We start from the raw sequence: 13,470 nt of genomic DNA on the forward strand, positions 1-13,470 counted from the left end.
AGTTCAGTCGCTCAGTCATGTTCAACTCTTTGCAACCCCATGGACTACAGCTCATCAGGCTTCCTGTCCATCACCAACTCCTGGAGCTTACTCAAACTCATGTCCATCAAGTCGGTGATGCCATCCAGCCATCTCATCCTCGGTCGTCCCCTTCTCCTCCTGCCTTTAATCTTTCCCAGCATCAGGGTCTTTTCCAATGAGTCAGTTCCTCATATCAGGTGGCCAAAGTATTGAAGCTTCAGCTTCAGTCCTTCCAGTGAATTTTCAGGACCGATTTCCTTTAGGATGGACTGGTTAGATCTCTTTGCAGTCCAAGGGACTGTCAAGAGTCTTCTCCAACACCACAGTTCAAAAGAATCAATTCTTTGGCACTCAGCTTTCTTTACAGTGCTACTCACATTCATATATGACTACTGGAAAAACCATAGCTTTGACTAGATGGACCTTTGTTGGCAAAGTAATGTCTCTGCTTTTTAATATGCTGTCTATGTTGGTCATAGCTTTTCTTCCAAGGAGCAAGGGTCTTTTAATTTAATTCCTGCAGTCACCATCTGCAGTGATTTTGGAGCCCCCCAAAATAACGTCTCTCACTGTTTCCATTGTTTCCCCATCTATTTGCCATGAAGTGATGAGAATGAACATATTAGAGGTGAATAAAGAGGTGTTTGGTATTTGTACATTTTATCACCATTTTAACCATGTATGCCAGTGAGCCACAATATTTTCCAGCATCAAGGCCTCTTGGTATGGTTTTTGGCTACTTTGTTCCCATATTTGAGCTCCATAAAAAGAAGAGGTGAATGATAAGTTATTTTTTAAATGAATGTCTACGAATTCTGTTTTATTTTTGGAATTTTTTAGTCATATTTAAGAGTTGTGGTAGAACTAGGGATTATTTTTTTCATTAGGAGACAACAGATTTATAATGGCCCAAACCTAGAGGCATGATCTCTCTTGGAGCATGATTAAATGCGATGTTTTGCACAATACGATCTGAGAATACCTGTATGAGAATTACCAAGAGAGTCTGTAATTGACTGCAGGTGCCAGTTTAGCAGAAATGTTAAATTTGGCAGTCACTGCATTCCAACCCACTGGAAGAAAACTTTTTTTTTTCTATCAGAATGACACAATTGTGAACTAGATGACTAGGGAGTGGGGGGCAGGGTCAAAGTCCCTCTTACCCATCCATATACCAAGATTATGCCCACAGGCCTCTATACATAGACATGACTCAAATCTTTAACTCCGGACTTGACATTTCTTCCAGGCTCCAGACATCTCCAGTCACATGCTGGCCTGGCATCTCAACATGTACAAAATTAAACTCATGATCTCTACCCTCCCACCCCCCAAACCTGTTTCCCTTCCCATCTCAATAAATAGCCTCCTCATCCATCCAGAGCTCATGCCTGGGAGTCATCCTTGACACCCACACCATTCTGGACCAAAGTTGACAAATGATGTCTTCCCAACATATGAAAGCCTCATAATCTACAGCCTGGGAAACCAAAACATAACCTACTAAACTAACCATCCCTGAAATAGATGTTTAATAGGTACATCAGTGTGATTCAGTGCCTGTTATTCTTCTCGAAGATAGATTGACTTTTTCAACCACTTACTTAAAGTATGTGGTAGTTTCGCTCAGAAAACAAACTCCAAAAGTGGGAATGATGCGGGGAGGGAAGAGCCTTCCAAGTCTAACTCATTAGAACATGCTGCCTGTATTGCTGACTCTGGCATTAAGCACTTTTCCTGAGAATTGTAGAGAAGGATGGAAATCAGTTTCATTATAACCTCTGACCTGAAAATTTAATTCAACTCTCTGGATTTTATTATATAACAGGAATATTTTTTTCTCCCAAGAAATAGTTAATTTCTCAAGCAGATACTGCTGCCTATCTCTTTCACAAGGGGGTTGAGGGCAGGAGAGGAAATGATGATTTATCAAGAGCATTCTGAAATCTACAGAACACAGTAGGTCCCCTACATTCATACCTTCAAGTTTCAAACTTTCAAAGATTCAAACGTGCCTTCTGTCAATGTCAGGCATGAGTGAAACTGCAGCTTGCCCTCCATCTCCTGCTGCCAATGATCCTTCTCCTCTACCATCTTCCAAGTCCTCTCCTCCACTCAGTACCTCTTGCCTGTTCACTAGATGCCAGCCCCTATCTGCCAGCGCTTTTACTGTACTACTGTACTTTTCAAGGCACCTTACTGGAAGATTTAAAATGTTTTCTTTATTTTTTTGCGGTTGCTTGCTTTTTTAATGTATTACTCGTATGAAATGTATTATGAACCTATTACAGTACAGTACTATATAGCCGCTTGTGTTACTTGAGTATGTAGGCCAGCTTTGTTGAACTTACAAATCGGACTTACAAACATGCTCTCAGAAGATAACTCGTTTGTTTGCAGGGGACTTACTGTTTTAGGAACACACTAATTGAAAGAAGTCAGCCATACCACATATCATTGAACAGTAAGAACATTGTTTTTCACCCATTATAGACTTCCCAACAAATCGGTCTCTACCTTCTGAAGCACTGGTCCCCTGGCATGAAGCAAGGAACTGCACTCTCTCATCAGTGAGATTTCCCTGTATGGTAATACTCCTGCTGAGTAGAACCAGCATGACCTTTAAAACATGGTGTTCTCCAGCCACCCAATTCTCTGTGGAGTTGTGAGAATATCTGAAAAGAAAAAAAAAAAAAGAAATCTGAAAATAACACTCCAAGTCTTATAATGAATAGTAAGCCACTAAATTAGCCTAATCCTCCATCTGGGACTCTATTTCCTTAGAAACTCAGACACAGAAGAGTGAAAAATAGGCACACGTGTGTGAGAATTAGGAACTATGCTGACTATTGCAGTGACCATCTACAAAAAGACAAAAGTTCTAGTGTCTTACAAGAGAAACTTATTTAAGACGTCTAAATCTTCCAAATATTTCATATTTTGTAATTTTCTTGCCAAAATGTCTACTGTGATTTAATGTAAATGATATGATTGAAAGACAAACAAATGTCTTCTGACCAGCTGTGCTGGTCACCAACACCGTTAAGACCTCATCTTGCATCTAAATGGAGCCAAGCTGACATGCAGTACCTCAAGGGTGACCTCAGCTGGAGGTCTGTACTATGTGCAGTCTCCACGGTGACAATCTCTTGCTTAGGCTTGGCACCTTCAGCACCCATCCCGCTGATGACAAGGACCTCGTCCCCAGCATGCCAATCGACAGCATCTTCCAGCGCCAGCACTGTGTCATGGGCGTTGGCAGCTGCTCGGAGATGGGTGACCACTACTTCTGGGAGTGAACCTAAAGCAAGTGCAAGGGAAACTTGCCTTTAGACATTTTTAAAACTTAATATGAATGAGACGTTATTCAGCCAAAGACTTTAGTGAAAAAAGAATCTGGGAAATCAAGCTTCAGGTTCTATAAGCATCACTGCTATCACCAAAGGTGACATCATTATATTACCTTTTTGGGTATTAGTTTTCCTGTCTGTTGCAGGTGACACTAATTCAAGACAGAGAATGGTATGGGGTGAAAAACACAGGGTTGAAGTCATAATAAATTTATGCTGAATCACAGTCTTGCCATATTCTAACTATGTTCCTTTGGATAATATACTTAGAGGTGGGTTTCACTTTCTTCAGTTAGAAAGCAGAAGCAGCAAAGCTTTCCCTCCTAGGGGTTTAAGACAATTGGATGAGATAATATCTATGAAACATGTAGTGTGGACTTTGCCACATAACAACCCCTCAATATATTTTAGTCTTCTCTCTTCCTTCCCTGCATCACACTGTTTTGAGGATAAAATTTATCACCTCGTTCTTCCAAATTAAAACCAATGACCATGAATTTTTAAACTTAATGGCATTGAAGCATGTATAATATCATATATGAAATGAATCACCAGTCCAGGTTCGATGCATGATACTGGATGCTTGGGGGCTGGTGCACTGAGACGACCCAGAGGGATGGTATGGGGAGGGAGGAGGGAGGGGGGTTTAGAATGGGGAACGCGTGTATACCTGTGCGGATTCATGTTGATGTATGGCAAAACCAATACAATATTGTAAAGTAATTAACCTCCAATTAAAATAAATAAATTTATATTTTTAAAAAAAGACTTCAACTCACTGTACAAATAGTGATCATAGAGTTAAAAATAAAAATTACCATCAGAATGGTCAACCTAAATCTTGGTGTGTTAAGTAATCCCTTCTTACTCTAATATGGGGTATATCTAGGGACAGGATGGCTAAGCAGAGCAGAAAAAAAGTGGAATGTGTGACCCTAAATAACTTGGTTTGGTTTAGGCTCCAGTGCAACTATCTGACCCTCCCCAAACCATAAGCTGCTCCTTAACCAGCAAAGATTCCAGAAGGGAGTCAGACTTGTAGTTTACTCTGGTCTTTTCCAACAAGGGTCAAGGCAGAGATATTTTTTTTCCCCAGCCTTTATCTGGAGCAGTAACGCAGAAAAGGCTTCCTCCCAACTCCTCTCCTTGGTACAGTTCCTCCTCCTTCACAGTAGATCATAATTTACCTTTAGCCCACAGCAACCTCCTGTCCTCCCTTGTTGAACTAAAGTAATAATATTTGAATCTCTAACTACAGAGGTGGCCAACAATAAATCATTTTCAAATTATTTTAAACTTCCCTCTTTATTTATTTGTCTATGTTGGGGAGTGGTGGCACTTGTACCAGTAATGTTGTTCTAGGCTTAGAAAGGTCTCTGGGTTAATGATATAATTTCTGAACTTTACTCGGGCAATAATTTTATCTTAAAAAGAAATTCCCAGAGTTCAAAATTTCTAATTATAGAGCAGGTGAAAATTAAGACATAAATCATGTCTAAAGAAAATAATTTTAATTTTATTCCTGTTTGTATGTTTTAACCTTTGGGAACAATAAATGAAATAAAGTCTATTTCAGTGTATATGCATATTTATATATGTGTGAATTTCTATGATCTGTTCTTCAAAGTCTACACAGAAACATCTCTATCATGCATCAAAAATGTCTGTCAATGACAAAATATGATGGCAAAATACAATTATGCACTGTGATCAACAATAATTCATAATAATCAATAAGCAAAGAGCACCCTACTATGCACCTATCAACAAGCAGCTACATGTGTCAGAACCAAAATTTGACACGACAAAGATATTTTTCAACTAATCATTCTTCTAAATAACAGTCAAGTCAAAATAAATGGAAAAAAATCACAGGGAATCTTTGAAGCGAATTTTTTAACTATCAATATAAACTTAAGGCCTTTCAAATGTTGACAGAGCCTCTAGAAAGCAGTAAAATTATCTCATAACTTATTCACTCTCATTGCAAAAATGGCACACCTCTATGTGTATAACTAAAAGATCAATCTGGGTGTTTTATGAGTGCCAGCCTCATATCTGTAGCTATATAGCAGATATGAATATTTGGATGAATTACCATCATCTCAAACTTGAAAGTGAAAGTCTCTCAGTCATGTCTGACTCTTTGTGACCCCATGAACTATAAAGTCCATGGAATTCTCCAGGCAAGAATACTTGAGGGGGAAGCCTTTCCCTTCTCCAGGGGAATCTTCCCAACCCAGGGATCAAACCCAGGTCTTCAGCATTATGGGCAGATTCTTTACCAGCTGAGCCACAAGGGAAGCTCAAGAATACTGGAGTGGATAACCTATCCCTTCTCCAGCGGATCTTCCTGACCCAGGAATCTAACCAGGGTCTCCTGCATTACAGGTAGATTCTTTACCAACTGAGCTGCCCCAGACAAATATTCTCAAACTTGAGAATGTCAAAATGAATGTAATAATCATCTAAGCTAGATCCTCTATGAACAACTTTTAATCCTCTGGCCATTGTGCACTGTTCTTTTTTAGTTACCTCCCTTGTTTATTCATTAATCTGCAGTATCTGCCTAATGAGATACCTCAAGTGAAGAGGAGCTAAAGAGGATCTTGATGAGGATGAAAGAGGAGAGTGAAAAAGCTGGCTTAAAATTCAGCATTCAAAAAACAGATCATGGCATCCAATCCCATTGCTTCATGACAAATAGAAGGGAAAAATGTGGAAGCAGTGATAGATTTTATTTTCTTGGGCTCGAAAATCACTGCTGATGGTGACTGTAGCTATGAAATTAAAAGACACTCGTTCATTGGAAAGAAAGCCATGACAACCCTAGATGACACATTAAAAAAGCAGAGACATTACTTTGCAACAAAGGCCCGTATACTCAAAGCTATGGTTTTCCCAGTAGTTATCTACAGATGTGAGAGCTGGACCATACAGAACGCTGAGTCCTGAAGAATTGATGCTTTAAAACTGTGATGCTGGAGAAGACTCTTGAGAAACACTTGTACAGAAAGATCAAACCAGTCAATCCTAAAGGAAATCAACCCTAAATATTCAAAGGAAGGACTGATGCTGAAGCTGAAGCTGAAGCTCCAATACTTTGACCACCTGATGCAAAGAGCCAACTCACTGGAAAAGACCCTGATGCCGGGAAACATTGAAGGCAAAAGGAGAAGAGGGTGGCTAGATACAAGATGGGATGAGATGAGATGGCTAGATAGCATCACTGATTCAATGGGCATGAGTTTGAGCAAGTTCCAGGAGATGGCATCACTGACTCAATGGACATGAATTTAAGCAAACTCCAGGAGACAGTGAAGGACTGAGGGGCCTGGCGTGCTGCAGTCATGGGGTTGCAAAGTCAGACACAACTGAGTGACTGAACAACAACAATGATCTGCCTACAGCACTCAGCAACCAATTCCCGAACTCCCTTCTGGACCTTCAAGAGTCTCCATAACCAAACTCCACTTTATCATCTCTGACTCCTTAATAAATTCTCCATTCCAGGAAGTCCAGTCTCTTCTCATTTAACGAGATCATCCCTGACTCTACCCCTCTGTCTGTTCTGTCTCTTCCACCAGGTACCCAGTCTTCTTCAACCCACTTGTTCTCCTAAGAGTAGCTCAAGCCTCACCTCTCCCATTGGACTTCAGGAGCCGTTTTAGCCCATGCTGATGTCCACTGACTCCTATAGACCCACAGTGAGAAGGGGGTTCCCATTGAGTAAAAGGCCTGTGTACATCTGGGTCTAGGCATGCCCAAGCATGTCTGGCTGGTCTGTGGGCCATTTGATTGGGTTCTTTTGCATGAATGGAAGAGACGGGCAAGGATGACAAAGATGCTATGGGGTATGCCTCAGACGGGTTTTCTCTCATGGACCCATGACTGAACCTGAAGAAAGACCCTGAGGGAACTCTCTAGATAGACTTTGTACCTGATGCTCCTCTGCTTGGGATTCTTTCATCCATTCACTGTCTCATTCTTCAGAATGATGTTCAAGCTGGTCCTTCAGAGAAGTCTCTGAGACCTCCAAACTAGGTCAAACTCAGCATTTATCATATCACTGTCTCCCTCTCCTCTCTAGCCCTTAGCACATGTGGCTTGACCTCTATTATTGCTCTTTTCCATCTCCCCTATTAAACATGGTAGCAGAAGTTATCCTATATCTGCACAGTGTCATAGTAACACACATCATGTCTATCACAGTGTCTTGAGTATAATAATTGTCCAAGAAGTAAGGACTGAAGGTGGAAAAAATCATGACCGAAACACGGAGAAGCAAGCACCCCAAAGTTTCGGCAATCAGATGGTCAGGAGGCACCCCAAGTGACAAAGCTAGTGGCCTTTGGTTCCATCATGGAACACAGCACATTTCCACACCTGGGGGTTGGCCCACTTGGGCAGCAATGAAAGCTGCACCCTTGGCACCCTGTGCTCAGCATTTCCATGGCAGGTACCCAATGCAATGGCAGCAGGGAAGCCCCAGGACCTTCCTGAAGGGAGGAAAATGATCAAGAAAACAAAAATAAAAGGAAAATGGACTAGTTGATGATATTTGTCATGAGAACACCTATAACAAGCAGGCAGGGACAAAGGGCTGGAGGCTCTGTGAGAGTCAAGGCAGGCAGAAATATTCTTTTTTATCACTACTCAAATATCTACAGGCTGCAAGGGTTCAGGGAGCCTGGAGAAACTTGAATGATGCAACCTACAGTCAGCACTACATATTTCATATCAAGTTTTTCTGTAATTGTTACGGTACATATACCTCTCTCCCCACCTTGAATGCAAGGCCACTCCATCATGTCTCTTTTACACAATGTGTAATACAATTGTGACAATGTCACAATTTCTAGCACAGTCTGATTAGCACTCAACTTATAGAGATTTAAACTATTTTGATTATTGCCATCCAGACAACCACCTACAAACTTCCATCAGAAGTGTACCTCAATAAATATATAACATGTATGTAAAAAGCTGAAAAATAACATGAACATTATTGAGAACTTAGAATAATTCCAGCCTGTGCTAATCAGTGTTACTCTAAAGTAAAGAACTGTTGCTTTTCTGGGTTTTGTTTTGTTTGTCCTTTTGACAGACTGTACTGATTAGGAAGTTAAAATAATACTTCGAGGACAAAATCACACAGCAGCTTTTGGACTCAGAGGGAGAGGGAGAGGGTGGGATGATTTTGGAGAATGGCATTCTATCATGTATACTATCATGTAAGAATTGAATCACCAGTCCATGTCTGACGCAGGATACAGCATGCTTGGGGTTGGTGCATGGGGATGACCCACTGAGATGTTATGGGGAGGGAGGTGGGAGGGGGGTTCATGTTTGGGAACACATGTAAGAATTAAAGATTTTAAAATTTAAAAAAAAAAAAATCACACAGCAGGAGATGTCAGCACCAAGTTCTGAAACTGGCTCCTCTGAATCCAGAACCAAAGAACTGGACACATAATGGAATTCTAGCCGCTAGAAATAATTGTATATTAATGTACCCAATTAGCTTTGATATGCAAAATAGTATGTCCTTTATCTTATAAATATTACTTAAAAGTTGTACAAGGCAGACTGATTGACTTCTCTGATGAAGGCAGCATTGTACACATTTCAAATGTAAGTCATTTCACCTTCCAGAACTCTTTGTGGTAAATTTTTTTACTATTTTAATTTTTATTGGAGTATTGTTGATTTAAAATGTTAGTTTCTGCTGTACAGCAAAATGAATTAGTAATACATGGCTTCCCAGGTACCACTAGTGGTAAAGAACCCACCTGCCGATGCAGAAAACACAGGGGATGCAGTTTCGATCCCTGGATCAAGAAGATCCCCTGGGGGAGGGCATGGCAGCCCACTCCAGTATTCTTGCCTAGAGAATCCCATGGACAGAGGAGCCTGGCAGGTTAGAGTCCATAGGGTCACAAAGAGTCAGACACGACTGAAGCAATTTTGCACACATGCACGCATACCCAAATGCACTCTTTTTTAGATTATTTTCCCATATAGGTCATTACAGAATTTTGAGAAGAGTTCTTTCTTCAAAAACCCAGGTCAGGTGGCCCTCTTCCATTCTAACCACAATCAAAAGATATATAAAAATACAGTTTAAAAAGCTCAATAATTTTATGCATATGCTTACAGAAAAAAAGATTGTTTCCCTTCACACATAAGTTAATACAATGTTTAACCTATTTGGGCTTTCAACATTGACCTGTTAACCAACAAGTTATTCATTTATTCCCACTAATGACTTCTACTCAAAACTGTATTTCCTACAAATTATTGTTCAAGTGCTTCAGCACATTCATCCATAATTACACCAGCCCAGAGAAGCGTCCTGCCAAATGGGCATGGAAAGAAAGAAGATCATCATTGTGGGTTAACACACTTTAAAATCACTAATTATCTTCTGTTTGTTTTGTAAGACTTCAATCTTTCAATTTATTCCAAGTGAATAACTGCCAAGACCTTTCCAGGTCAGTAAGGGAGTAGGTGAGGAGGGAAACAGAGAGAGAGAAAAAGAAAGGGAGGGAAAAGAGGAGGGAGGGAGGAAAGAATCATTTCATGAAAATCATGTTCACAACATAATACAAACATAAAGAAACTCACAAAAGGACTAGAAATGTTTTTCTCAAATATATGCAAATTATCTTCCCTATTTCTGTATGCAGCTTCACCATTATCCACAGCAAAACAATGAATGCTATTTTTTTCTTTGGTGTAGATGAACATCTGTGAAGCACTGGGAAGAAAGACATAAACGGAACAAAGTCACTGTCTTCCAGGGTCCATAAACAGTACAGGAAATAGGCAAAACATCATAAATGTACTCTGTTAAGTGCTAAGACAAAAGGACACTCAGGGTCCACCAATGAAGAGATATGGAGCACCTCACTCACACAGAGGAGGGCGGTGTTTCCAGGAATGCTTCCCAGAAGACGTGATAACAGAGCTGGGTCTTGAAGGATAAGCCAGAGTTGAGCAGAGAACAAAATGAGCAGAGCCCTCCAGGCAAAGGCGGCAGTGTGTGCAGCAGCGAGGGCTAACAGGACACATTCACATAACTGCCGTAGAAGAGGCAAGGCCGGAATGCAGGTGCATGGCAGGGAAGGGACCTGAGGAGGGGCAGTGGGGATGTGCCTGGAAAGGTGAGCAGGACCCACCCGAGAGGGGTCATTACAGCACTTTTTAAAATTGGAGGATAGTTGATTCACAATATTGTGTCAGTTTCAGGTGAACAGCACAGGGACTCAGTTATGCATATATACACATCTGTATTCAGAGTATTTTCTTTTAAAGTTTATTACAAAATAATGAGTGGAGTTCCCTGTGCTATAGAGCAGGTCCTTGTTGATTACCTATTTTACATACCTTTTCCAGTCCTGTGGCCGCTGCTGAGTTTTCCAAATTTGCTGGCATATTGAGTGCAGCACTTTCACAGCATCGTCTTTCAGGATTTGAAATAGCTCAACTGGAATTCTATCACCTCCACTAGCTTTGTTCATAGTGATGTTTTCTAAGGCCCACTTGACTTCACATTCCAGGATGTCTGGCTCTAGGTGAGTGATCACACCATCGTGATTATCTTGGTCGTGAAGATCTTTTTTGTACAGTTCTTCTGTGCATTCTTGCCACCTCTTCTTAATATCTTCTGCTTCTGTTAGGTCCATACCATTTCTGTCCTTTATCGAGCCCATCTTTGCATGAAATGTTCCCTTGGTATCTCTAATTTTCTTGAAGAGATCTCTAGTCTTTCCCATTCTGTTCTTTTCCTCTATTTCTTTGCATTGATTGCTGAGGAAGGCTTTCTTATCTCTTCTTGCTATTCTTTCGAACTCTGCATTCAGATGCTTATATCTCTCCTTTTCTCCTTTGCTTTTTGCTTCTCTTCTTTTCACAGCTATTTGTAAGGCCTCCCCAGACAGCCATTTTGCTTTTTTGCATTTCTTTTCCATGGGGATAGTCTTGATCCCAGTCTCCTGTACAATGTCACGAACCTCATTCCATAGTTCATCAGGCACTCTATCTATCAGATCTGGGTCCTTAAATCTATTTCTCACTTCCACTGTATAATCATAAGGGATTTGATTTAGGTCATACCTGAATGGTCTAGTGGTTTTCCCTACTCTCTTCAATTTAAGTCTGAATTTGGCAATAAGGAGTTCATGATCTGAGCCACAGTCAGCTCCTGGTCTTTTTTTTGTTGACTGTATAGAGCTTCTCCATCTTTGGCTGAAAAGAATATAATCAATCTGATTTCGGTGCTGACCATCTGGTGATGTCCATGTGTAGAGTGTTCTCTTGTGTTGTTGGAAGAGGGTGTTTGCTATGACCAATGCATTTTCTTGGTGCTGTGAAAGTGCTGCACTCAATATGCCAGCAATTTGGAAAATTCAGCAGTGGCCACAGGACTGGAAAAGGTCAGTTTTCATTCCAATCCCAAAGAAAGGCAATGCCAAAGAATGCTCAAACTACCGAACAATTGCACTCCTCACATGCTAGTAAAGTAATGCTCAAAATTCTCCAAGCCAGGCTTCAGCAATATGTGAACCGTGAACTTCCAGATGTTCAAGCTGGTTTTAGAAAAGGCAGAGGAACCAGAGATCAAATTGCCAATATCTGCTGGATCATGGAAAAAGCAAGAGAGTTCCAGAAAAACATCTATTTCTGCATTATTGACTATGCCAAAGCCTTCCACTGTGTGGATCACAATAAACTGTGGAAAATTCTGAAAGAGATGGGAATACCAGACCACCTGACATGCCTCTTGAGAAACCTATATGCAGGTCAGGAAGCAACAGTTAGAACTGGACATGGAACAACAGACTGGTTCCAAATAGGAAAAGGAGGACATCAAGGCTATATACTGTCACCCTATTTATTTAACTTCTATGCAGAGTACATCATGAGAAACGCTGGACTGGAAGAAGCACAAGCTGGAATCAAGATTGCCAGGAGAAATATCAATAACCTCAGATACGCAGATGACACCACCCTTATGGAAGAAAGTGAAGAGGAACTAAACAGCTTCTTGCTGAAAGTGAAAGAGGAGAGTGAAAAAGTTGGCTTAAAGCTCAACATTCAGAAAACGAAGATCATGGCATCCGGTCCCATTACTTCATGGGAAATAGAAGGGGAAACAATGGAAACAGTGAGAAACTTTATTTTGGGGGGCTCCAAAATCACTGCAGATGGTGACTGCAGCCATGAAATTAAAAGATGCTTACTCCTTGGAAGAAAAGTTATGACCAACCCAGATAGCATATTCAAAAGCAGAGACATTACTTTGCCAACAAAGATCCATATAGTCAAGGCTATGGTTTTTCCAGTGGTCATGTATGGATGTGAGAGTTGGTCTGTGAAGAAAGCTGAATGCCGAAGAATTGATGGTTTTGAACTGTGGTGTTGGAGAAGACTCTTGAGAGTCCCTTGGATTGCAAGGAGATCCAACCAGTTCATTCTGAAGGAGATCAACCCTGGGATTTCTTTGGAAGGAATGATGCTGAAGCTGAAACTCCAGTACTTTGGCCACCTCATGTGAAGAGTTGACTCACTGGAAAAGACTCTGATGCTGGGAGGGATTGGGGGCAGGAGGAGAAGGGGATGACAGAGGATGAGATGGCTGGATGGCATCACTGACTCAATGGATGTGAGTCTGAGTGAACTCTGGGAGTTGGTGATGGACAGGGAGGCCTGGCTTGCTGCAATTCATGGGGTCGCAAAGAGTCGGACATGACTGAGCAACTGAACTGAACTGTACTGAATGTGTATATGTTAATCTCAATCAACTTTGAACAAATGCATTCCAAATTGCAAACAACCAACTAGGACGATAATTCTTTGAAATCAAACTATCTGTGAATTAGAGGAGATCCCTTTCATTTAGAAGACTGTGATATTAGCATTAAAACAAGACAATCTGGCAGACTAAAGAGATGGAATGAGGCATTTTGCACCGTACATTTCTTCCTGCCCTTGAGAAACATTTGCTGTGATTTCTCCCTTGGAGGAAGGCAAACCCTGGCAGGGGAATCCTGCGCAAGCTTGACTCTGTGTGTGCACTGCAAGCCTTCTGCAGCCT

General features: G+C 41.0%; 1 protein-coding gene across 1 annotated transcript in view; it reads right to left on the minus strand.

Annotated features, from left to right (window-relative positions):
• PKHD1 (PKHD1 ciliary IPT domain containing fibrocystin/polyductin) overlaps positions 1-13,470 on the minus strand; it is a 445,700-nt gene that overhangs the window by 268,240 nt on the left and 163,990 nt on the right. The window contains exons 37-38 of the mRNA XM_068960604.1: positions 3,112-3,322; positions 2,539-2,696 (exon numbers count right to left, since the gene is read on the minus strand). Coding sequence (XP_068816705.1) covers positions 2,539-2,696; positions 3,112-3,322 — 369 coding nt within the window. The remainder of the gene's footprint in view (positions 1-2,538; positions 2,697-3,111; positions 3,323-13,470) is intronic.

This window comes from Capricornis sumatraensis, chromosome 22 (genome assembly GCF_032405125.1).
Source record: "Capricornis sumatraensis isolate serow.1 chromosome 22, serow.2, whole genome shotgun sequence".
Taxonomy (NCBI): Eukaryota; Metazoa; Chordata; class Mammalia; order Artiodactyla; family Bovidae; genus Capricornis; species Capricornis sumatraensis.